Here is a 26209-nt window from a genome sequence, read left to right on the forward strand (position 1 = left end):
TCGTTCAGTCCTAACACGCCGCCGCCAAAACCTCGTGACTCAAGCGTCATGGCTCCAAGAGACCGCCCTCTGTCTATCTCACTCAGGACAGTCTCCCTCTCAGATAGCACGTTGAGTATATCGAGCAAGGGGTCCGAGTCCAGGCGGGTGACGTTCCGGCTCGCAGATGGTTCGATAGTGTCCAGTGACGACGAGGGTTCTGTGCTGCCAAAGAGGCGCCCGCTCAGCGGTCGGGCACTGAATTATGACGACCACGGGCCGCCCGAGGAAGCTGACGACACGGAGAGCTCGGCCTGGGACAGCTCTGGCTCTGAGCAAAGAAATGAAAACAGAAGGCGCTACACCGTACCTTCAAGAACATCCACGTTGTCACTAAAACAGGGCTCGAGCCGTGATCAGGACGCAAGTACTTCGACGTCGCTGACAAAAGCTGAAGTCATCATGAAGCGAAAGGAGAGGATTCAACGTCAGCGCAGTCTTTTGGAAGACCTTCCTGGCTACAGACACCACAGTTCCAGAGAGGAGTCTGGAGCTAGCCAGGACGTCCTCGCCAAGCCTGCTAGCATTTCGTCCCGTTCGTACAGCTTGACAAAGCGGAGCCGACAAGACGTGGCTCCGGCAGAAAAGACGGGTAATGCTCTACCTACACTTTTCTAAAGTTAATAATTTGTCGCATGAGTGGAATTTAGTCCACTGCTATGTTTCCTAGGCACTGAACTGCTTGGCGCTTTGTGGAGGACTCTGAGTGAAGGTCTCAGAAGCCGAGAATGGGTAGCTTGTACTCATTTACGATGTCCAGTAAGGCCCATTTGCTGCGAATCAACTCATTGGGAGTCAGTTTCGGAGCCACCACTTGAAAGGTCGCTCTTCGCCGAAATGAGTTCCTTGTTTTCTCTACAGGCGTAGTCCGTGGGAGCTCGCGTAGAAGGCTCTGGCGAGCAGAATCTCTGGAGGCTTCCCCTGTGCCGGTGCCCCACCGAGTGCAGGACGACGTCGAAGACCCGCTTCTCCCTTGGAGCCACCCGCAGTCTCTCCAAGGAGCAGGCGTCTCTCGCACTTCCTCTTCCACTTCGGTGTTTTCCGGCTTCAGGGAGGGGGCCCAGAAGGGAGGGCCACCGACATCTGTCTGGCACTCCACTCCTTTGGAGAACAAAAAGGCTCCTTCAGGCGTAGAGACAAGTCAGCGCTCCTTCTCCTGGGGCCCACCCTCAGCCAGCACCGCAAGACGATCGCACACTGGATTCCGAGTCCTAGACAGAGGAGAGTGCCTGGTTCAGATCAGATCAGGTATGTAGGGTAATGGTAAAATGTTTAGGGGAATCCCCCATGGTGGAGCAAATTCGTAATAAGGGCGCCAGTTGCTCGCTGGCATCCACACAAGCGTAGCCATGCGGTTAGGAAGGAAAGCTATACAGCTTGCACAAAAACTTCGCGGTTTAAAGTTCGTCCTGGTCCGGGGTTTGAGCCCGGGACCACCGCTTCACCAGAGCAGTCGCTCTACCAGTTCGGCTAACCGGGACGACTGCCATATGGTAGGTTTTCTTTTATTTGATAGCTTAAAGGTGTCTGGTATGGGGCATTGCATGAGGGATGGGCGTGGCAGTTAAAAACAATGGCCTTGATAGCGTTCTTAAAATGTATGGCGTTGATATGATGCACGGCGCCTTGTGTCAGGTCATTCCCGTCCCGGGATTACTTGACGAAAAAAGATCGAGAATGAGCGGTAGGGCTCGTGGTGGGGCATAGGTGGCCTTATGGTCACTAGTACAGCTGGAGAGTAGTGATGCAAAACTATCGAAAAATTGACTATCGATAGTATCGATAGTTTTTTTGAAACTATCGATAGTGTAAAAAAACTATCGATAGTGCTACTATCGATAGACTATCGATAGTATTATCAGTAGTCTACTATCGATAGTAATACTATCGATAGCGTTGCTATCGATAGTCTATCGATAGTAGCATAGTAGCATATCGATAGTAGCATATCGATAGTATCGATAGACTATCGATAGTATTATCGGTGGTCTACTGTCGATAGTAATAATATCGATAGCGTTGCTATCGATAGTCTATCGATAGACTATCGATCCCAAAGAGACTCAAGCTATGAGGGATGCCGTAGTAGAGGTCTCCGGGTAAATTTCGACCAGCTGTGGTTCTTTAACGTGCACTGGGAAAGTTCGGAAAAGTACCTGGAACTACATCCGATGAAAGAACAAACAGCACAAGTTGGGCTGGCTTACACGACACTATCGTGCACTGCAGACGTCGTCTTCCTGACGTAACCGCTGCTGAAATGGTTTTCGCACACATGCTTCGCAACCAGGACATTCGCACGCTAACATTTTATCCAGCAACTTTACGTAGGGAACGTCTGCAGAGCTCGGTGACGCGTAGGCTGCGAAAACGGGCGAGTCCTGTCAGTTACTCATACCATCACCTCCATACCACACACTCGGGAGACCAAGTTTAGGATGCAGTGGGTACGCATGGTTGATTTTAAAGTACCGATAGCACTATATATAACACGTAGTATCGATACGCCTATCGATAGTACTATCGATGGTACTATAGTCTTTTTTACCATCGATAGTTCGATAATGACTGAACTGTCGATAGTATCGATAGTACTATCGATAGTTTTGATTCACTACTGGAGAGGCGATGACTGATACTCCTAGAGATCAATGATAAAACATACGTAAGACGCACAATCGAAAATTTTTCGTCGCGTTTCAAGGCAGTGTAAATCGGATCTAGTGTTTAAAGCAGTACGCCAATGTAGCATGAATAATCAGAATAAATAAAGCGAATAGCTAGATTTTGTATTTTTTTTTCTGTGGTTAAAGAGAGGTTAGACTGGTGAGGCCCCCATATTGCTGAAGCGTATTCTAGTTTAGGGTGGACGAAAGTTAGGTATGCTTATGATTTGGTAGATGGGTTGGCAAATCGTAAATTACGACGTATAAAACCAAGGGTATGATTTGACTTGTTAGTGATGTTCATGATATGAGATGATCATGTTAGGTTTTGTGTCACAGTAATACCCAAGTACTTACAGAAGAAATGGACGATACTTCCGGACCGAAAAGAACGTATTGAGAGGGAGTATGCATCTGCCGACGATAGAACGAAATCAGACATGTTTTGGAAATATTAATAGACATTAACCACTGTGTGCACAAAGTTTGTATTCGGTTACGATCATGTCGAAGAATGGCAACGTCAGTACTGTTAGTGATTGGGCGGTAAATTACACAATTGTCAGCAAATAAGCGGATTCTACAGGAAATATTGGAAGGAAGTTCGTTAATGTAGATGGGGAAAAGTAAGGGCCCAAGAACTGTACCTTGGGGAACATATGAAATGACTGGGTTACGATTAGAAGAATAATTGTTAGCATAGAAAAATTGCTCTCTATTAATCAGGAAGTTGCAAAGCCATTGCATTACTAACGGATTAAGAGTTAGGGAAAACTGATCAATAACTTGAAATGGGATCATTTCAAATGCCGGGAGAGGGATTATGTGTGGAAGAGAAGAGATGCAGGCATGTGGGCGGGAAAAGGACCTCGAGAACAGATATGACCCAGTGTTTCATGCGTTACTGATGCTCGCAGCAGCTGGAAGCGGTGCGATGCGCCCTAGCACCTCAGCTGCGATTCACACGGCCTTCGATGAGACCAGCGGGTTGCAACGGCCGCCGAACTGCAGGGACCCCAGCTCGACCAAAAGCAAGAGCTCTGGGGTGGCCAACAGGTGGGTCCGCATTTGGCTAACGCCCATTGCTTTATCACACGCGGGCTCCTAAAGGGCCGCTGGAAACGATTTCATGTTGCCTTGTATCGATACATTGCAGCGTTCTAACTTCAAGAAGCCAACTGCCGCAGAAAAGCGAAGCTTTTTTAGCACAAAAAAGAAAAAAAAACGAAATTCAGGTCTTGGCATCACCGGTTGATTTCGCAGGTAAACTACGGTCGTCAACACAGCTTTTTGCGGGTTAACACAGACCGCAGCGGTGGCCTCGCTGTTTGAGCATGCGAGTCACATGCGGGAACTGCAGGTCTCGATCCCTAGTGCCGCCGGTGTCCACTGGTACACAGTCGGTAGTACAAGCTTTACGTTCGCCTGATGTACGTCTTATCCGGGGTGAAGAGCTTCGGAAATGGGTCTCTGACACCCCCCTCCCCCCCCCCCCCCCTACTCGTAGTGTAAACGCTAACACCTTCGCGGAGAGACAGGAAAAAAAAAAGCTTAATTATATGACAGTAATTCGGGGCACGCCCCTGGGTCCCGCACGACCGCACTGCTCTTAAGTGTTTATGTTCCTAAGGTCCATAACACTGGCAGCCCGGCCGGTGGCGATGATCTGCACGTTCCTCCGAGAGCAGCAGGGTCTCCCAGTCCTCCCAGGTTCTTGAGGTTCTCTCGGCCCCGCAGGGGAGCGTCCGCCATGCAGAAGGAGAGGATGTGGAGGGAAGAGGCGAAGGGTTCTGGGTATAGGGCGCGAGCAGGAGTGCGGAGGGAGGGATTATAGTGGGCTGGGGTAAGGGGTGAGGAGAGAGCGTGCGTCTGTAGTCTGCGCCAGAGTGTTGCGTGTTTGTTATCTAGGGAGGAGTGGGGCGGGGGTAGAGTTGGCGTGAGGCTCTGTATGCCTGCGTCAGCTCGCTGAACGAGTGCGTACGCTCTTTTGTGAATCCCCGATCCGAGGCCACCTGAGCCACGTTTAATGAACCCGGGGCTAAAAGGTTGGCGGCCTCGTTACCGGGATTTCCGGAGTGCGCAGGCACCCATATCAGCTCCATTTGGCGGGGTGGGGGTGTTTCGGGCAAGCCCTGTATACCAAAAGCAGAGATACGGACTCTACCTCGAGCAGAATTTATAATCGCATTTTTGGAGTCAGTTAAAATGTTCCGGGCTCCCGTGCGGGTGATGGCAGTTTCAATGTCGCATTCCTCTGCAGCCTGTAAGGAGGTGTCTGGGGAAGAGGTTTACGCGACAGCTTTCGTTCGGTTGAAAAGCCGTCGGCGTCGTAGTTGTAGTTGTCGGCATCGAGCGTCGGAAGAAATTGCATCATAGAGATGGTGTCATAGCCTTCAGCGTTTTGAGCAGCATAAACTTACTAGCTAAGTTAGAGCCTAGCTTTCGAAAGGAATTCGAACCGGTGACCTTAAATCGGGGGCTACGGATGCCCACCGAGATATGTGAAGGAAGGGAAGGAAGGGAAAACTTTATTTACACTAATGGTTTTTCCTGCGGTTTGGGGGCATCTTCAGAGACGTCTTGGTTCTACCTCCAGGAGCCTTCTCTGTCGAAGTCGTCCGCCTCTAATCAGTGGTCGGTTGCCCTCAGTCCAGGGCTCCGGTGGCCACTGCCGCCCGTTGAGCTCGCTGTACCAGACCTTGTTGGTCTTCAAAGCGGTCGCTGGACAGCAGAGCCTCCCACTGCTCCGCACTCGGGTTTTGTATTTTGGGGACCACGTCTATGTTTTGGCAGGCCCATGGGATGTGGTATAGAGTATGTTTTTCGTCGCACCAGGGACATTTGTTCGTGTATATCGTAGGGTGCATTTTGTTTAGTATATGTAGGTTTGGGAAAGAGCCTGTTTGTAACTGCTGAGAGTCTGGAGAGGCAAGCAAAACCGGACCGTCCCAACCAACGCGGACCTAAAACTCAACGTCTACATAGAAGGGACGCCCATACCCGAAAAGACAACAATAAGAATTTTGGGCATGTGGGTTCAATCCAACCAGCGCAGTACTCACACTTTTACCCTACTGAAAGCAACAACGCTACAAGTCGCACGCATGATCACCCGCATCACCAACAGGCGACATGGCATGTGTGAAGAAGACACACTAAAACTAGTCAGAAGCCTAGTAGTTAGTCGAATCACGTACAGCCTACCCTACCAGTGCCTCAACAAAAATGAAATACAACAAGCGGATGCCCTGCTACGCAAAGCGTATAAGACAGCGCTCCGACTACCACGCAACACGTCTACAGAAAAACTCATGGCCCTGGGATTACACAACACCTTTGAGGAGCTACGAGAGGCGCAGCTTGAGTCGCAAAAACTCAGGCTGTTGCAAACAACGACAGGAAGAGCGCTCCTGCAGAGGCTCGGATACCGCGAGCAGATGCGAGAAATGTCGAGGACGGCAACGATCCCCGACGAGCTTCGCAAGACCCTCAAGGTAGCGCCAATACCAAAAAACATGGATCCCAACCTCCATCGAGGCAGAAGAGAAGCGAGGGCCGAATTCATCGAGAAAACTGTTGTGTCCCCTTATTGCTTTTGTGTGTGTGCGCCCCCGCGTCCTCCTCCTAACGACAGTTCGCATCCTCCTCCTAACGACCACTCAATCCTCCTCCTAACGACCACTCGCATCCTCCTCCTAACGACCGCTTGCCCCTCGTCGCACGCTGTCGCCGGATGCCCCCCCACGGTGCGCCCCCGCACCCTCCTCCTGTTCTGGGAAGCCACTCCCTGCCGTGGACGCTTCTCCACTCCCTCCTTTCTTCGGGCGGCCAGTTCGGCTCCTGCCTCGGTCGACGCTGGTCGCACCCTCATCGGCTTTAAATAAACGAAGTCTTAAAGTACCGTGTGCGTCTTTCGCTGCATTCAACACAGCGACCGGACACGACAGTGGCGACGAGAAAGTGGATTCGACCCGCGCTACGCAACGCTATTGACAAGCCATGGCTACGCGAGGGTTTCCCAATCAGATACCAGAGTTCAACGGCTCATCGTGGTCATCGTGGGTTGGACGCCTTCAGTTCTACTTTGAAGCTAACAACATCACAGACCCAGCCTTGAAGAGGGCCAACCTGCTGACGCTGTGCGGGGAGCAGACCTACGATACTGTCTGCGCCCTTATTCAGCCAAGCACACCAGCGGCAGTGTCTTACGACGACATCGTAAAAGCGCTGCAAAAGCACTACGACCCAAGGCCATCCGAGGTCTACAGCCGGGCTCGCTTCCAACGACGAGATCAACTGGGAGGAGAAACTGTGAGCGCCTACGTAGCCGCGCTCAAGAAGCTCGCTGCCGACTGCAATTTTGGAACGCTGTCGACAACAGCTACCGGGCAGGAGGGAGACGCAGCTTCTTCTGCTAACACCACCATGCTTCCCTTGGACGTGATGTTACGCGACAGATTTGTGTGCGGACTGAGTGACGAGTCACTGCAGCAGCGCCTGTTCGCTGAGAAGGACCTCACATTCAGCAAAGCTTACGACATCGCCGTTCGAGCGGAGAGCGCCGGTCACCAGCAGAGAGGGATTCGCCGGAACACCGAGCCGGTACACCAGACAAGCAACCAGGTGCGCAAGCCTTCTGTTGTTGTAAAATCGGTCAAAAAGGCACAGCGCTGCTGGCGGTGTGACGACCAACACAACCCCCAGGGATGTCGATTCCAGTCAGCCACGTGTAATTTTTGCCACAAGCGAGGGCATATCGAAAGAGCATGCATTACGAAACGGAGACTTGCCAAGATAAAGTCACCTTCCCAGCCTAATCACAGCGTCAACGCCTCAGAGAATACGCCGCTATCTGATCTCCATGGAACAACATCAGCAACACCATCTGTGTTGTACGACCTGAACACCATGAATCTCGGCACGCGACCGAAGATTTTTACAGAAGTAAGCGTACATCACCAGCTGATTAAGTTCGAGGTGGACTCCGGCGCAGCCTGTACTCTGATCAGTGAGGACACGTTCCGAACTTCATGGCCATCTGACGCACCCGCCCTGCAACAAGACGACACGCACCTGCGAACGTGGTCAGGACAGAATCTGCCACTATTGGGCTCTGCCAACGTGCAGGTTAACTACAACGGCCAGACCCATACGCTACCTCTGCTTGTTGTGAAGGGCACAGGATCAAGCCTTCTAGGGAGAAACTGGTTTTCTCCACTAGGCGTGATGATATGCGGTAAACATCAAAACGCCGATGCGCTAAGCCGTCTGCCACTAGACGCAACTGTTGACGAACCATTTCCACCAGGAGACGTTCTGATGTTCGAAGCACTGCCAGAACCTCCGCTTACAGCAGGCACAGTTGCAGCATCTACGCAGAAGTGCGCAGCTCTCCGGCTAGTTTACACAGCTGTTCAACAAGGCAACGTGCATAAACTCAAAGGGGACAACTTCGACGCTTACCGCAGGCGAGCTACAGAGTTGAGCACCCATCGCGGCTGCATCATATTTGGGTCCCGAGTTGTGATGCCGAGAGAACTACGCGCACAAGCTATGTCTCTCATCCACGCCGGACATCGGGGCATCGTTGCAATGAAAAAGTGTGCCAGAAGCTACATGTGGTGGCCTGGCATTGACAACGACATCGAAACAGTGGTGCGAGAATGCAAGCCTTGCCAGAGCAGCCGGAGCGCCCCGCCGAAAGCTCCTGTCCCAGAATGGGAAAAGCCAGACACACCATGGCACACACTGCACATTGATTTTGCAGGACCAATTGAGGGCTGCACTTTCCTTGTGGTCGTAGATGCCTACACAAAGTGGCTTGAGATAAGGCAAATGGGACAGACGACTTCGGCAGCAGTCATTGACAACCTCCGATCACTATTTGCAACGTTCGGCCTGCCGCGCAAGGTAGTGTCGGACAACGGAACACCGTTTGTGTCTGCGGAGATCCTCAAGTTTTATCGCGACAACGGGATCTCATCAGTTACATCGGCCCCCTACCACCCAGCGACAAACGGACAAGCCGAGCGCTACGTAGCCGAGCTAAAACGCGCCCTTGAAAGAGATCAGACAGGCTCGCTGCAGCGCCTCCTTGCGCGCTTTCTCTTCAAGCAGCACACGACGGTTCAGAGCACAACAGGCGAGACCCCCTCGAAAATGATGTTCGAGCGTGAAATGCGAACCCAGCTCACAGGCATCCTCCCCGAGCCAAAGGCAGAGACGTTCCGGGAAGAAAAAGCAATTCCGCGCTGCGGCACGCTTAATGAGGGGCAGCGCGTCCTCGCCCGACAGTTTCTGAAAAAGCCACGCTGGGAGGAAGCTACAATTGTCAGACGCATAGGCCTGCGCTCTTGGCTCGTCAACATACATGGCACAGTAGCACGCCGACATCTCAACCAGCTGCGTAGATTTACGACGCCGTCTGAGAGCTGTCCGCCAGCGGAGAGAACACGTGCACCATTTTCCCACATAGCCTGGCACCTCTTCCCGGAAGAAGAGACTTCGCCCAGGACAGACCCAGGAGACACAGCGAACAACAGCCAGCCTACAAGTGTTTCTCCCCCGAGCGCACAAAGCCAGCGCGCCTCCACGCGTGAGCGCCGACCCCCTGCACGATACCAGGCAACTTTCTAAGGGGGAAGGAAGTGTTGTGTCCCCTTATTGCTTTTGTGTGTGTGCGCCCCCGCGTCCTCCTCCTAACGACAGTTCGCATCCTCCTCCTAACGACCACTCAATCCTCCTCCTAACGACCACTCGCATCCTCCTCCTAACGACCGCTTGCCCCTCGTCGCACGCTGTCGCCGGATGCCCCCCCACGGTGCGCCCCCGCACCCTCCTCCTGTTCTGGGAAGCCACTCCCTGCCGTGGACGCTTCTCCACTCCCTCCTTTCTTCGGGCGGCCAGTTCGGCTCCTGCCTCGGTCGACGCTGGTCGCACCCTCATCGGCTTTAAATAAACGAAGTCTTAAAGTACCGTGTGCGTCTTTCGCTGCATTCAACACAGCGACCGGACACGACAAAAACATACGCTCCTCAAGCCACGACCGTGTATACAGACGCGTCTTGGAGAGGAGGAGATACCAAAATCGCTGTAGCGGCGGTGGTCCATTCGTCTTTACGCGAAATGACCAGCGCGTCTCTCCGAGGCTGCACAGCTGCAGAGTCCGAGGAAGTAGCCGTTGCTCTAGCGGTGGCGGAGGGCTATAGAACCGGGCGGTCACTAACAATACTTACGGACTCTCAAACAGCCTGCCGAAATTACATGAATGGCAGGATAGGTCGTCACGCGCTCCGTATACTCCTCGCAGCGAGTGACAGAATTAAAAACCGGGAAGAACAAAACGACAAGATCCGACACAAAATTGTGTGGGTACCGGGGCACACGGGGGTGGCAGGGAACCGAGAGGCCGACAGGATAGCTCGAGGATACATTACTTTCCGAGCTTCCGACGAGACCGCGGAACTCGCGCCAGCACCCAGGGAATACTCGGCCATACTACAAAACTATAGAGGCAGAAGAATGCGATATCCCCCACCGCACAAATCTCTCAACAGAGAGGAAGCTGTCACTTGGAGACAATTACAAACAGGCTCTTTCCCGAGATATGTGAGACAGTTATTGTGTCATTTTCTTTGCTCAAATCGAATTTTTGATTTCCTTCACTACGGCACCTCTTTCTGTCTTTACCCTTTCATTCCCACCTTCCTCCCTTCCCTTACAGTGCGTTTCTGGTGCCCACCGAGATGTGAGACATCTGTTGCGCCATTTCCTTTCCTCAAAAATGCGTTGCGTTCAAAGGTCTTTCCAAAGGGCCAGCCGTCGAGCCGAACTGACGATGGTGCTCCGCGTACTCCCTGGCAGCGCTACAAAACGCTGTCGCGTTCCACTCCTTAAGCTTAAGCGCCCAACAATTTTTAAATAAAACTTTTAGTCATAGGCGCCTGTTTGTTGTGGGGCGAAAGTCAGCGTAATCAAAAAATTAATTTGTAGCGATAAGAAAAACTCAGTGGAGCTATCCTAAGCGTCCCTTTTATGTAGACCGCAATTAATGGTTTCTTCCTAAGGTATTCAGATGTCCGCAGGGTTTATAAAATTGTTTCATTTCGGGCCCTGCCTACGGCAGATCGCCTGGCGGCTTGGGGCGTGGCCCCCTCCTCTCGATGTCTACAGTGCGGACTTGTAGAGACCTTGCGACACGCAATCTTTGAGTGTTCGGTAGCTAGGACATTTTGGGTCCTTATGTCGCGAATATTCGGGGCGACCCTTGGCCCCAATTCAAGGTTCCGCGACCCTTTTGTGCGTATGTTTCTTTGTGTCGGGGCGTTCGTACTGTGGCGCCAGAGAGGTGCAGCGGCTCGACAAGGACGGCCGCAGAGGGCCATGTACCCCATGTTGCGGCGTGCTGTCGCTGGAGGAGCACCAGTTCCCTCGGCGTTGGTCTACCCGCTTCATCGTCGTAGGCAGGGGCCGTGTTACGGTGCGGCCCCTGCCATATTAAGTGTGGCGCGCATGTGCGGCGCGCGTGTGTGGTGCGCGTTGTTCGTGCGCGATTTTTCGTGCTCGTTGTTCGTGCGCATTGTTCTTTCGCGTTGTTTGTGCGCGGGTTTTTGTGCGCGGTTTTCTACCCGGCGTGCTTTCCCCGCGTATGGACCCACTAGAACTTTCTCAGACACTTTTTGTTTTTGGACACTTACGTTCCCTGTGAGTGTGTGGGCATAGGGCGATATCAGTTGCCGCAATGTATCTTTGTTTTTGTAGAGGGACGGATGTCCCTTTTTGATTGAGAGCCCAAATAAACTTCTCTTATATGCCATAGAAATAGAAGAAAGGCATCAAGAGAGTCTCAGCCTGTTTTCCTGAAAACGTCGCTCTATCAATGCCCAATTTTGGAATTTTTAACGTGCTGATTCAGTGGCATATCTCATTTCATCAATATATTTATTCACAACGTACTGATAGCCTCACGCGGGTGACTAGCAAGCTTCATAAGCTATATAAGACAATTGATGATATTGCTCAACTGCACATTTTGGGCCCCATTTCACAGTCCACCACCCATTTTCAGCGACTGAGTAAATTAAGTAATAATCGTCTCATTCGTCATTATCTTCAGTAGCAACGTCCAAAAACATCATAGTCAGTTATACTATTCGCTTTCGGCTGGCCTAAACGAAATGTATTTTTCAGCGCACAGAATCAACCGCAGAAAGGAGACTTTTACACTTCTAATACTATTTTTCGCGCCGAAGATGACCATTAGCTTCCCAATTTCGTGCCACTTTGTGCTGAGATTTATTTATGATATACGATCTATTTCCGAAACCAAAGCTTTTATGTAAAGCCCTTCTTCCAGCGCATAGTTTGCGTTGCACTAATATAATGTTTTGATATTTAGTAGATAAACAGCGTCTTCAAACGTTTACCATAAGTAAGCTGATCTGTATGCGAAAGCTTTCACCACGAATAACATGGGCTTCCGGGCCATGGGACAACACTGCGAAAAGATGTATGCGAAAAGTGAAGGAGCACGCAGTACGAGCTTACAATTGCTCCCGGAAGTATCCCACATACTTCAAACTTCTCGACTTCAAAGTTCGACAGCCTTGTTTGATTGCTGTGGTTGTGTATCAGTAGCTGAGCCATTTGCCGGTTGTTCCCAAGGTTGAGCATTCCATCCGGCAGAAACGGCAGGTTTAAGTACCTCGGGTAGTCAGTGCATCCGGTGCTCCCTACCTCTAAGGTACTGAGGTATTCAGGTGCGGCAGGAAACGTTTTGTAAATACAAAAGGAAATTAATTATTACTCTTAATCCAAGGCTCTGCATCGCCTTGAGTACTGCACCAGCACGCAAAAATCCTGCCCCCAGTCAGACGGCCTTTATTCGCCTGTTGAAGCCATTAGCAACTAAAGAACAATGAATTGACGTAGCTAGACAGGTAGGATAAAGCTCTGTACGTGCCATGAAAGTATAAACTCGCCTCAATTTGAGCAAAAAGGTAAAAGCTGCCCTCTAGCGCACTGTCTTTTACAGACAGGGTATGCGACCCCAGGCCTTGGATAGATTTCAATCACTCAAAATTCAGAATAACTACGGTTGGCAACGGAAACGACTTTCCTCTTCAAAACAACATGCGAAGTTCCAGCATTTGTCAATATTTTGACTGCGGTTTAAATCTAATATTTTTGCATAGCTCATGATCTCCGGTTCCGCATTTAAAAGCCTTCTTCCAGAGCTAACTACACTAAGTACTAGGCTTTGCAGTGGGAACATTCCTGCCTAGCCCTGAGAAAAAAAATCTGCTGTGAACTTCGGCACCATTCTTGCCTCTTAAAGGAAGTACGCTAGAGGGCAGCTTGCTTCCCTTTAACTCCTGTCAAGTCAAATTTATGTTTGAAGAGTGAATGCGGTCGATCGGTTACCAGCCATGTTCGTGTTAGTTACTTTGAATCCGGAGAGAGCGCTTCTAGTTCCCTAGGCCCCCCTCAACGTGGCGCATGGCTTTGAACATTCAAAAACAGTGCGTTGATATCATCCGTCCCGTAGCAAATGGAATAACCGAGTGACAGCCGTTGGAGCGCCGTAGGCCCCTATGTTTAGCGGCACTCCATGGCTCGGAGGTGTCCCAAATTTCTGGTAATGAGAAAGAATGCGATATATATGCTGCATCCACTTTCAAGTCGTAGTAAACGGTATGGTTAGACAACGGAAATGCTTCAAGCAAGTTGCGTAAATTCTCACATTCAGTTCGCTTTAAAGTGCACGTCTCAGATCCCGCTTGTAGAGAATCGAGAAGGGCGAATGCTTTCGCCTAAAAAGGCCGCGGCTTGGCCCTTACGCCTGCAGTTCGCAACCAGTGGCAAAGTGACAAGATTCCTGCGCCGCAAAAATGCCCTCACTGCGAAGCACCCGCTTCCGACACCAATGTCCACCACCTACTGTGGACATCGAGTTCTTCAAAAGGCAGGTCTGTCTGCAAACAATGACTCTAGTTTGCACGTGTGGGTAACGAAAAACATTTATGCCCGAAGCTTATGTGACTTTTTACACGCAACCGGGTGTCATGCGTTTTTGTGACGTATTCTACCGTTCCTGACTAACACCACGTGTTATGCCGCGCGGCACAATCAGCGCCACAAATAAATAAATCTCCTCTCGTTGTGCCACTTTCACACACGCGTTATCTGTCTCGCGCCTTGATTGATGAACCTTCGCAGAAGCACGGTGATCCGCTTCGGCGCGGGCAACAACAGGGAACGGGTGCTCGTGTCTCACATGACGTCAGAATCTTCGGCCATCGCCAGCTTCTGCGCCGAAGCCCGCCCAGCTGCTCAACCGTCCACGCGGGATGCTGAGGAGGATCAGGTATGCTTAGCAAATACTAACTTGTAATGTTTCCGGATCGCGATGGCCGACAGCCTTTCTTGTGTAAACTGTGCCTGTGAAGAGACGATCACTCATCTCTTGTGCGAGTGCTTGTGAACGAAAGACGTAAGCTGCGTTGAGCTCGGGACCGCCTTGATCCTCGCCCTTTCACAGAGGCCAAGATCCTCGGTCCGCGGCCACAACAGTCGACTGCCATCCAGGCTTACGAGGCACTGTTTTGTTTTTTGAGAGAGACTGCCTTGATTGCAAGATTGTGACTGTATTTCCCGTTCCTTCTCTCTTCCCTCTTTAATCCCCTTATTCTTTTCCCCAGTGCAGGGTAACCAACCGGAAACCTTTCTGGTTAACACCCCTGCCTTACCCTCCTCTCTGTATCTATCTAACTTGTAATGCGTCTTACCTTTTTTGTCACCTGTCTTTCAGACAGGCATTAAGGCTTTTGAGCGATATGGTTGCTTCCTTGTGTGGGCTAGCTCACGTGCCCGTGTTATTACGTGTCCGCCAGCTTGTGTGGGTTCGGAATCGCGCATTGATACTTAACGCAGCTCCTTGCGTGCTAATATCATCACGTCCGAGCTGTACTTCCTCCCACTCTCTGTCCTTCGCTCTTTCTGTTTTCCCTTCTTTCTCTCCGCAGTGTGGAACAACACGCTGCTGCTTCCCCGCCTTCCATAATTCCTCGAATTAAAGGTTCATCTCTCACGCTGATGGTTTCGAAGGCCATATTAGTAAAATTGCGCTGGGGACCTAAGTACGCGTCGAAAAATTGGCGCTGTATGCGGTCATGGGTTTTAATATACCACTGAAACGCACACAACGAGGATCACATGCCACAAAAACTAGCTGCTTTGTTCTTGAGGCTATAGTTTCCTCAGATGACCCATCTGCTCTCACTGCGCCCGCAGCGGAGCGCGCCATTTTGTTGCCCCACTTCATCTTGTATATAACACGAGTTTTTTTAAATCTTCCGTGGAGCGTGCGGTCTGCCGGGGGAGCACTATACACTCTAAGAACTAGAAGACTAGGGGGTAAAACACTCCGCGGCCTAGCATACCGTTGAACGAATGCGCAGTACGGCAAAGAACGCGTGCAGAAGAGCAAGAGATTTTGCAGCCTATGTCGTCGTCGAAATTTAGTATTTTGAAGGCAGCTAATAAGAAACACGGACATAGAAGGCACGTAAACAAGGTAGTACCGGCCCGTTTGTCTGTCTTCCATGCTGTCCCTTCTGAGCTTTTTTTGAGAATGTCAATATGAACCTACTAGCCCAAACTAAAGTGTTGCTTATCGTCAAGAGTATAACTTTCAGAATAAAATGCACTGCAGGAAAGGCGCAGAATATTTATAGAAGGCTCTCTTCGAAAGTGACTCGCGTTCTTGGACGGCCTCGACGCATAGAGCATCAGCTGTGTTTAACCAAGATTCTTGCGGCAGCGTTCGTTCATCTTCAGCAGTAGATGCCTGAGTGCGCCCTCTGCATGGCAAACGCCTCTCTCGCATCCCTCCAATTTACTCGGTCCTGCCCTATGTACGGTCAGCTTATCCCCGCAATATTCTTAGTCTCACCCGCCCACTTAACTTTCGGCCGCCCTTTCCTACGCTTGCCTTCTTTTGGAATCCAGTCCATTGCCCTTAAAGACCATCGAATATTCTCATTAGTTGCATGCCCTGGTCATGCTCACCTCGTCTTCGTTTTTTCGACTGGTATGGCGTTAATCGGAGATTCTTCCCTCACCAACTCTTCTGTCTTCTTGTCTTTTAACATTACACCTGTCATTTTCCCCTACATACTTCGCTGCATTGTCGTGAGTTTATGTTGAACCCTTTTCGCTAGCTGCCACGTTTCTGCCCTATACAAGAGCTGTAGCAGAACGGCAGATTGGGCGAGTTGGTGTTCCATGGTGACAAGTACATATAAACAGCGCTAAACAACAGGACGAGATAGAGGAGAAGACAAACACGGCGCTGTACAAGTCTCTCCACATGTAAAGAAGCTTGCTTATATCACTATAATTCGTCCAAAAGTACAGTACGCATCAGGCATCTTGCATTCCAATCACGCCCGCCTTATTAACAACGTTTAATCATTAGGTAACCGTGCCACTCGTTTCATTTTCGCGAGTTATTCACGTTCCGCAGATGTCACCGCATTAAACAAAGAGCCGAATTTTGCTTCATCATACCGCCGCAAGTTTTCACATCTAGCACGTTTCTATAAGCTTGACCAGGGGGGTGAAACTTCGTATACCTCCCAGCGGCCACGAATTACAGACAGTAGCGCCAATTGCTCCTTCAGTTAGGCTCATAACGGTTGGCGGCGCAGTTGAGACGTATTAATGTCCATGACAATGGACGACCGAAACACGCGTGCACGGGGGGTCTTCGCATGCCCAGACCCAGACTGGTTCAAAATCGGGCCTGCTTGGGGAGGTAGGTGGATTTGTTGTTGTCAGCCTGCTCTCGACGTGGCCGCGCGCCGCGCTGTACTTGGGTTTTCGAACACCCTTTTTTTTTTTTGCTGTTGTGGCATGTTAAAATTGGTTGCGCTGCTGTTCAACAATGGTAACCGCAGCGCTCGGCCAACAATGTACGGAGAACAGAGATATTTCCCGTACTGCAGGCACTCTAGGTATGTACTTATCTACAGTGCACGCAATGCAGAAACATCATTGTGCGCATACTGACAGCTCGCAATTTAATGCGTGCACGATGTACCTTACGGTAGTAGATAATTACAAAAAAATGTTTAGTAATTATGTAAACGCGTAAAAGCAAACCACTATCACGCCGTGGCCCTCATTGCGCACGCTAGTAGGCGACATCAGTAGAATTCAGTTAACATACAGTTGCGTTATCGGTTCCCATGATGTGCCGACTCTCCTGAGAAAACACGATGTCTGCTTCGTCAGCAGCAGTGACTAAATCATAGTTCATGTTCCACGGCGCCGAAATGAACGGTGGGCCCCGATTAAGCGAGCGCAGGTAGCGGCTACCGTCCTATCCGTGCTGGTATCGCTGCATTCTTCGCTATTTCGAAGGTCACGAGCACAAAAGCAAACATCACCGAAGTTGTCGGAGCACTGACATTTCTAACACAAGAAGGAACACAACGCCAACGTATCTGCAATCGACGCCGCAAAGCCGGCGACAGCGCCCGAGATAGCACAACTGACGGAGTTGACGTAACACGCAAAGCATGCGGGACGGTTCCTAACGCCGCGCCGGTCGGAAATTAAAACGAGATAGACACAAAGAACTTATTCTCCCCTCAGAACCTTCCCGCGGTTAGATGTCGCACTTTACTGTAGACGCTTGCGCTAATTCCCCCTTCAGTTACGTTCATAGCGGTAGGCAGGCCAGTCACGGCTTCAGCAAGAGGTTTCCCCAATTAGCCGGAGCGGATGTTGCTCGCGCTTTCCTTTCCCTGGTTTTATCATCTCCCGTTGGTTCAGGCTGGCATCCTCCAGCCACCCTCAATGATCCTTCCACGAAGCGCTCACCCTTTCAAAGAAAGCATCGCATGTCGCCATGGAGGAAGGGAAGAACTCAGAAGAGGCTGTTACGTTGGTCACATTTTTTCACGCCGGCTCCCCCATTCTGCACTGTTATCGCAGTGCGTTTATGTGCCGCCTAGATTTCATGACGCTCCTGTTTTATTTTTGCTTAATTGTTTTTATCTAATACCTACACCTGTCTTGTTTCTTTTCGAAAATAGTATTCTAATATGATCTCCCCACCTCCCTACCTTTCGTTTACAATGATGCGCTGGTGTTACGGCATTCGTTTTTGCTTCACTAATACTTTTTTATTAATAATGCACGTTTATGCATTATGTATTCTATGTATTGCCCCCTCCCCCCTCCACTTTGTAATACCCTCCTTCGAGGGCCTTGCAGGGTACTTTCAATAAAATCAACTTCGTAAAAATCTGAAGGGACATATGCAGTCTAGCCCATTAATGGTTGCAGACCAGCGGACACAAGGATATTTCGGCTCAACGCAGGATACGAACCCGTACCCCTTTGGTGAGGCCACACGCGGAGACGCTCTAAGACAACTGCTGAAGCTCTGCGGCCAAAGGGCTCCGGTTACCTTCGGGAATGCACTGCGGCTCAGGTGAGTTGCAGAGCATGGAGGCATATTTTTCAGACAAAAAGCACAGGGCAATGAAGCCGTAAAGAACTCGAAGGTGTCTTTTTGATGAAACTCTGCCACCGGATACGAGAAACTCTGCTCAACTATAAAATAGTGCATTGAATCAACAGGAGAAAAATAAGTCTTGCAGCCAACAAGAAATATAGCTGGGACGCCTGGCTGCTCCGCATGAACTTGAGGCTTGTGATTACGTCCGTTGCAGCTGACATGACTATGAAGTATGCGTGAGTGGATGACTTATAAAGACTTTATTTTCATTATTATCTCACGCCCCTTTCAATACAGGAACGCACTTAACCGCTACATTAGTGCCTGTCTTCGTCCGTACATTTTGTGCGTCCGGTTTCCGGAGGTCCGCTCATGCTCAGTCGCTAGAACCTGCATAAGCGCACAAGGACCTGCTTGAACAAGGCTAAATATTCTCGTCCTGTTTCTTGCAACTGTTAAGAAAAGCACCAGTTTTAGTTGTGCCAGCTACGTACGGTTTTAAGTTACCATTTGCAATAACTACTTTTCGAAGGCAGATGCGCAGAGCATCAGGAGGGAATTGTACTCAATAGACAAGGCCATGGCAGCCAGATTTTTTCAAGTTTTCCATGCGGCCCGCAAGGTGGATGCATGCCTGTACTGTCAAGGCTATTCAGAATCGCTGCAGATCGCACCACGTGCTAGCAAACTGGGTGCAGTATGCCTGACGCGCCTTGACCAATCGGCTAGTGAGCACACGCGGCACGCGATACGGTAGCGACAGCGGTAAACGCTACGCTAAAGGTCTTCATTGCGCTTATGCAAAAACTAGCGCCCTCGTTTATTTGGCTGCCTACTTCATCCCTTGCCTCACAGAGCCGTTCCATGGCCTGGCAAAGCCCCCCCCCCCCCCCCCCCTCCCCACTTGAGCGCGTTCTGGGACACTGCCTCGGCATGTGCACTGCAACTGCCCATGGGGTTGTCCCCACGGGATATGCTCTCTGAAAGCATGTGCTCGTTGCCTAGACTCCCGCTGGTCGCAATTGACTCGCCTCTAAAATTTCACGCGCAAACTGTGTTATATAAGACCTAGGAACACGGGTCAGCACGCATACGTTCCTGCTGTTTGGTAGTTTAAGCGCAGCACGGATTCGCTGCTTCTGAAGTATTAGTAATTAGGAGAATGCTATTCAATGTTTATTCAGTCGCTGGATTTACGGAATGCTTATTTTCAGTGTATTTTTCTCGCTCAATCAAGGATAGGACGAACATACGTTAGTCTGCTTTGCAGTCTACATCGCTAAGCGATTATCTCGTCAGCATCCACTCCTCCGGAGTCGTATGGCTCGCATGAAAAACTTCTGGCGGTAGTGCTGCGCTTTGGTGGGTATTAATGAGCAACTACGCCTGTATTTAAAATGTACAACACCTTGCGGCGTTCCTCCAATGGGCGAAGCGAATACGTAGAAAACGTCGAAAATTGAAGGGTGTGACGCCTGCCTTGAGGGTATGACGGAAAATCGTAATGGGTTAATACTCATATGTACTGACGGTAATTCTCTGCTTTACATACATAGATCCCTGGGAGTCCTCATACCCCTCCTGGCGCAGCGGTACAGCCGTGCTCCAAGCGACGGGCCTTGTGCGACCGAGGTTGCTCATCCCGAACGACCAATCAATAATTATCTGCCACCTGCACCTCGGTGGCTCTCCGGGGACCACCTGCCAGAGCCATGCTCGTGATTTTTTGCTTACAACACCGCCAACGCCGACACCGTGTTTTCTCGGGGACGGGGTATTCAACGCTACCGCGTCAGAACAGTGCACCACGGCTGCACGGAAGCATGATTTCTAAGCTGATTTATCGCGTGTCTTTTGTGACTAGTCTGTCTTGGTTTTCACGGGATGTTTATTCTCATGGCTTTAACATACTGATGCCCTCGACGTTTTGCTTTTTATGTTTTACTTACTGTGCACAATGGCTTACGCTAACTTTTTACTCCTGCTTTAGCGCTTGAGCGACCGGAAGTATAGAGTACTAATTATTTTTATATAATTACATATTGCCCCGCCGCGGTGGCTCAGTGGCTACGGCGCTCGGCTGCTGACCCGAAAGACGCGCGTGCGATCCCGGCCGCGGCGGCTGAATTTCTTGAAGGCGACATTCTAGAGGCCCGTGTGCTGTGCGATGTCAGTGCACGTTAAAGAACCCCAGGTGGTCGAAATTTGCGGAGCCCTTCACTACGGCGTCTCTCATAGCCTCAGTCGCTTTGGGACGTTAAACTACAATAAACCAACCATATAATTACATATTACGGCTGCGTGTCCAGCCCGAAACTGTCGCGATGGTGATACTCATCTCCGAGCCCAGCATGGCCGATCGGTCCCCGTTGAAGGGGCATCGGATGAGGGTATGCGTGGTCGACATTGATCGACCTGTGGTTGTGCGATTTTCATTGGCCGTGTAGTAAATCCATTCTTGGTGGTGAGGGTAGGGTCCCCTGCTGCATGAAATAAAAGTCGGGAGGTCAAGTCAGATGACAGTTGTGAGCCTAGTCACAATAGAATAAGAGGGAGAATGTCAGCCCCATGAGACAGTCAGTGACACGTTCTATAGGCCAAGGCCGGATCTTAGCGGTGAGGGCCCGCTTTCGCGTGCCCGGAGAAACACAAGAGCAAAGGAGGCGGTTTCAAGAGGGCTTGGCCTGAGGAGGCTGAATGCGTCACGTAACGTGGGGAGTCTGCGGTTTTATTGCGTAAGCAATAGTGTGCCAGGATTCGAGCCCTCGCGTAGCTCCCAGCGGTGGCCACGGTTGACCTTCAGCCGCAGCGAGGTCAAACAGATGGAGCGCCGTTGCCATAGCAACCGTTTCAGCCGCGTTCCACCTGGCGGCAGGACCGTCGCTGCACCGCCGCCTCTGCCACGCGCCTAGACGCGCGCTCTCGACGCATGTGTCGGAATCTGGAGAGAGGAGGAGCTATTCTTTTTTTTTTGCGCGTCGCTTCGTTTCTCTTGCACGTATGATGATGATGATGATGATGATGTCCTCGGGCTGAATGGCACATACCCACGGCGGGGGATTGGCCAGGGTGCATAGCGGATACAAACGCACTCGTGTACAGGGAATGGAGTATAATTAAATCTAAAATTTTGGGACGCAGAGCTAGAAATTGTACAAAACAAAAAATACGGAGAAAGAAAAGTTGTGAATTCGCATTCTAGCAGAGGAATCTACCAGATGAAATTATATAATCGTGAATAGAATCGAACACTGGTTTCAGGGCATATCCCTTGGCGCTTGCCCCGAAGGATAAGAGAATCGGAATAGATAGAGGAAGCCCAAGCCGAGCGAGGGGGATCTCCAAGTAAATTCTACGGAGAGCAGCGAGCCGCCGGCAGGAGAGGAAAAAATGTTCTATAGACTCAATTTCGCCACAAGACTCACAAAGGTTGGATATCGAAAGCCCCGATCGGCATAAATAAAGATTTAGCCGCGGTATCCTGCAGCGCAAAAGGGTCATGGACACCTCACATTGCCTCGAACTGCACATCCGCACACTCCAAGGAAATGCCAGGTGTTGAAAATCCGCTGCAGCGAGGAGAGGCTCATGGCTCAAGGTGTGGAAACGCTGGAATCGCTGAAAGCGTGCTAGAGTCAAGTGAACAGTATTTGGGACGAAAGGGACAATAGGACCATCAAGGGCAGACTTTGCTAAAAAATCAGCCCTCTCATTAGAAACAATGCCACAGTGCCCAGGGACCCAGTGAAAGCGAACTTCTAAAACATGTGGAGGAATAAAAAATTGAAGGGAACGGCTCATAGGAGTATCACTCGAGGTTTCGAGCGCCGCCAAAACAGAAAGGTTGTCTGAGAGTATAATAACCCGAGTGATACTGCAGGGAATCCTTATTAAGGCCAACTCAATGGCCAAAAACTCAGCTACAAAAATAGGGGTATAGTCAGGGGCCCGAAATGAGTAGCTCCAATCAAGAGCCCTTGAGTAAATACCAATAGCGGCCTTTTCATTTTGCTGGGAGGCATCTGTATAGACGGCAATATGGTTAGGAAAATTGTCTAGGTACTCCTCTATGAGCCCATTTAACATATTGGCGGGCAGGTTCTTAGCATTCCTTGGGAGGGTGTTATCAAAGAAGACTGCCGTGTCAGCCCGCCTGTGGTTGACTAGTACTAAAGATCTCATTGAAACTGAAATATTTGACAGCAGGGAGTTAGTGAACACCACCTGAGGGAGCTTATACCGAGGCCAGGGAGTACCAAAGAAGAGAGTTGGGTTCGTTGTAAATATAGGGTTAGCCAATCCAGGAACAGGCTCCAAAGACCTTAAAAATGTCCGCACAGTGATAAGCTCAAACCGGGAATTGAGACCAGGGAATTGAGATCACGTATGACTGCAGCCGTTGAGAAGGTAACAACGCTTCCTCTTTCTCACTTTGCAGCGAGGAATGCCTTTCTTTCCGGAAGCTCGGCGAAGGCTGCTTGGCCGACGTGTACCTTATCAGGCGGACGGACGCTGACGACAGCGTCGTCAAGGTGGTCCGCGTAGGCGGCGAGTCAAGAGCGGGAGCCGAGACGCCCTGGTCGGTCGCAGGAGCCATCCCTGAGGTGGTCATCGCAAGGTCAGTGTGAATCCAAGCGAACATCGGAAATCGCGGCGACCAGAGTCGAAACATAGGCGAAACGCGAAGTGGAATGCGAAGCTGGACTTTAGGCCGAACATAAACCCTAACCTTCATCTTACATTCCGAAATTTTCTGTGTGAACAATATGCAGCAGGAAAATATTCGGGACAATTATGCTTCTCATTAATGCGCTTATCCAGCGCAGCGGTTTGGTGCTTTTGCTATTTACGCTTTTGCGCATTTGCAATTCGTGAATTCGCGCTTGATCCTTGCCTTGTTTTTGAGGCGCGCTGACGATGATATTACGGCGTGGGGTCATGTGGGCAGGTGGGAGGACTCCGGACGGCCTAATTTCCGTCGACGCCCCGGCATGCCTTCACGTGGATCACTTGGAGTTCACTTGGGTGACTACACGGCGCTGGTCCCGTTACAACGGGCGCAGTGAGGTTGGTCGCGCGACCAGCCGTGCTACAACTTGAACGCCAGTGAATACAACGGAATTGGTCTAGTAACTGCGGCGCTGTAGAAAACTGTACCATACTATAACCAATAGTGGGATTTGAGCCAACGCCGGCGCAAACAGAGCAGCTTCCTTTCTCGACGCCCGAGACCACTTGGCCGTCGCCGCCCCCTCTCCGCATGAGTGTTATATACTTTTAAGTACTTGTTTCTAGAGTGAGAAACAAAGCCGTTGTCAACGCGGTGTTGTTACTCTGGTCCACTGTGGTTTCCGGCTGCCCGAGACCAGATGCGTCCATTCTAGCTGCTGAGGAGAGGTGCGACACTCAGTAGGCTATGCCATCAGCTGTCTTCCCCACTGTTCACTTCCACATACGTGGCCACACTTCATTCAGTCTTTAGCTGCAGCAAGTTTGGAAGCTATAAGTGCACTAGTTTAGTATTTGGCGAAATAACACGACAGAAAGTGGCTTAGTTTAGAGCGTACAGCGTAGTAAAATAAATGTGTTGGTATCTATAACAGTTACTCTGATCTCCGCCGAAGCTAATTCCATAATCAGGATGGTGACAAATTGAATCTCGCTGAAACAACGCCACGGGTGAAAAGCGCACTTTACCAACAGGGAAGCAGAGTTCGCTTAGTAAAAGACGTTGCGGGGCTAGTTGGTGATGCATTTTCTTTTCTCGAAATTTAAACAGCGCTACCTTTTCAGACGAATACACTAGTAGTTTGGTTTGGTTTGGTTTATTGGGGCTTAACGTCCCAAAGCGACTAAGGCTATGAGGGACGCCGTAGTGAAGGGCTCCGGAAATTTCGACCACCTGGGGTTCTTTAACGTGCACTGACATTGCACAGTACACGGGCCTCTAGAATTTCGCCTCCAATTGATTGTACCACACGCTGCATTCAGCTTTTTTTGTTATTTTGTTTTGTTCCTGCGGTTGTTATGCCTCTAAAACACTATCTGTTCTTTTTTTCGTGTAAATTACAATGTATACTACAGGTTTTTGTTTATTTCTTGTTTTGTTTTCTACATGTGCTTTCTGTACTTATGTATTGCACCTTGGCGCTTGCTCAATCTTATTTTGCGTTGTGTATCATTGCTCCCCCCTATGTAATACCCTATGTAATGTCCCATTTACAATTACGGAAATTAAAAAAAGATATTTTAAAAACAAATATAAACACCTTATATGCTTCTTGATTTCGGTGTCTGTTGGCTTCCTTCATGCATGTAAAGCACATCGTAGAACAGCTCCAACAGCACTAACGTATATGTGAATGAAAACTTTCTTTTTAATGTCAAAGCATTACTTGGCTATGTCCGCGGTTTCGTGTCCGCAGAAAGTTAACGCCAAACGTGTCGGCAGCCCGTACATCGTTCGTGGAAGAGTTAGCAGTAAAAGAACGATTGAATGTCACACAGGATGATAAAACGTAGATGCGCGTCAAATTTGATTCATGGGGAGTGATTAGTTATTTAATTCGAGGCAAAAAAGTCGGTTGGCTGTCAAAATAGTCACGAACGTCGAAATAGTTTGTGGACGTCAAAACAGTCGTGGACGTCGAAATTGCGAGAAAATGGGCAACCAAGCCGGATGAAGGTATTAAATAGATTATAAAGGGAATAATTAACGTTAATTTATGAAAAAATACCTTTGGTTGGTGCAGAATATTTAGAAACGATTAAAACCATGGACGTCGATGTAGTGACAGGACGTGAAAGCAGTTTCGGGTTGAAAGAGTATAAAAGAGAAAAAAGAGGTTAAAAAAGAGTAAACCAGGTTAAAAAAGTGTTACTTGATGTAAAAGTAAAAAGAAGACAAGTAATTTAGAAAAAAAACATGAACGACAAAAAAGCACAGAGACAAGGAGTCCCAAGTGAAGCAAACGGGCCAAGATTCGCACGTGAAGCGAAAAGAGGCGACGAGTGTAAAAGAGGCGACGAGTGTAAAAGAGGCGTCAGCGCTATCGCATTCTCCCAGTGCAGGTCACCGCAGTGATTTCGAACGTTTTTTTTTTTCTCATTTTGTGTTTAGGTGTATTTCAGTCATATCGACAAAATGTCATTTTTTTTTTCAAGTGTAAGTGACAGTGGAAAATATTTGTGTGCTTATAAAGGCATGAAACGTCTACGGGCTGCTTGGAAAATAGCGGCTCACTGTGCCTTATGGAAATTCCTGAATGCCGATTTCCGGGAAATCTGGTGGTACCATGCTGCTTTTCGGTCAGAATTTGAGACTGACCAGCAGTGTGTCGAGCCGTCTTTACAAGAAAAACTTGCGTTTAGTTAAACCAAAGTTTCCCGAGGGTTCCATTCGGTGGAGGGCTGATTTGAGCATGGAGAGGTCCCGTGTGCGCGCTCTTCGTCGCCGTTTCCAACGCATTTCAGACCCACAGCTGAGAATTCTTCACCGTTCAATTTATTATAAAGCTCTTGCAAAGTATCGCTCTAACATCAGAACCACACATGATAGTTATATAAAAGAGATCTGCTCCACAGCTACGCGTAAATATCTCTTTGATAAGCCATATAAACATGATTTTGGCAAGCTCAGGTGCCCTTCCATTATCCCTCCTCTACAGTACGCTGACGGCACATATACTGAAACGCTTCCTGACGCCATACAGTTGCTCCTTCGTACTCACGTCGTTACAGATGATTCTTCCCGTGATCTCCCTTTTCATACTCATGTTCGGGACATTACTGCGCAGCCTTACAATAATTCAGTCCAAGATTTACCGTTCACTGCTGCGGAGATCGAAGCTGTCATTAATTCATTGGATTTGTCTTCTCCAAAGCCTGATCGTATCTCTCCCCGTTTTGTTGTCGCCTTGTTTAACGCTCATCCCTTGTTTTTCGTCTCCCTCTTTAATTCTGCCTTGCACTTGGG

The 26209-nt window shown here is 49.7% G+C and overlaps 1 protein-coding gene across 1 annotated transcript in view; it reads left to right on the forward strand.

Annotated features, from left to right (window-relative positions):
* Window positions 1-26209, forward strand: part of LOC149362212 (uncharacterized) — a 72905-nt gene that overhangs the window by 18622 nt on the left and 28074 nt on the right. The window contains exons 3-8 of the mRNA XM_089572946.1: window positions 1-631; window positions 901-1287; window positions 3623-3761; window positions 13923-14070; window positions 18095-18207; window positions 22673-22852. The exon at window positions 1-631 is cut by the window's left edge and continues 201 nt beyond it. Coding sequence (XP_089429072.1) covers window positions 1-631; window positions 901-1287; window positions 3623-3761; window positions 13923-14070; window positions 18095-18207; window positions 22673-22852 — 1598 coding nt within the window. The remainder of the gene's footprint in view (window positions 632-900; window positions 1288-3622; window positions 3762-13922; window positions 14071-18094; window positions 18208-22672; window positions 22853-26209) is intronic.

This window comes from Amblyomma mixtum, chromosome 2 (assembly GCF_055824585.1).
Source record: "Amblyomma mixtum isolate Tamu chromosome 2, ASM5582458v1, whole genome shotgun sequence".
Lineage (NCBI taxonomy): Eukaryota > Metazoa > Arthropoda > Arachnida > Ixodida > Ixodidae > Amblyomma > Amblyomma mixtum.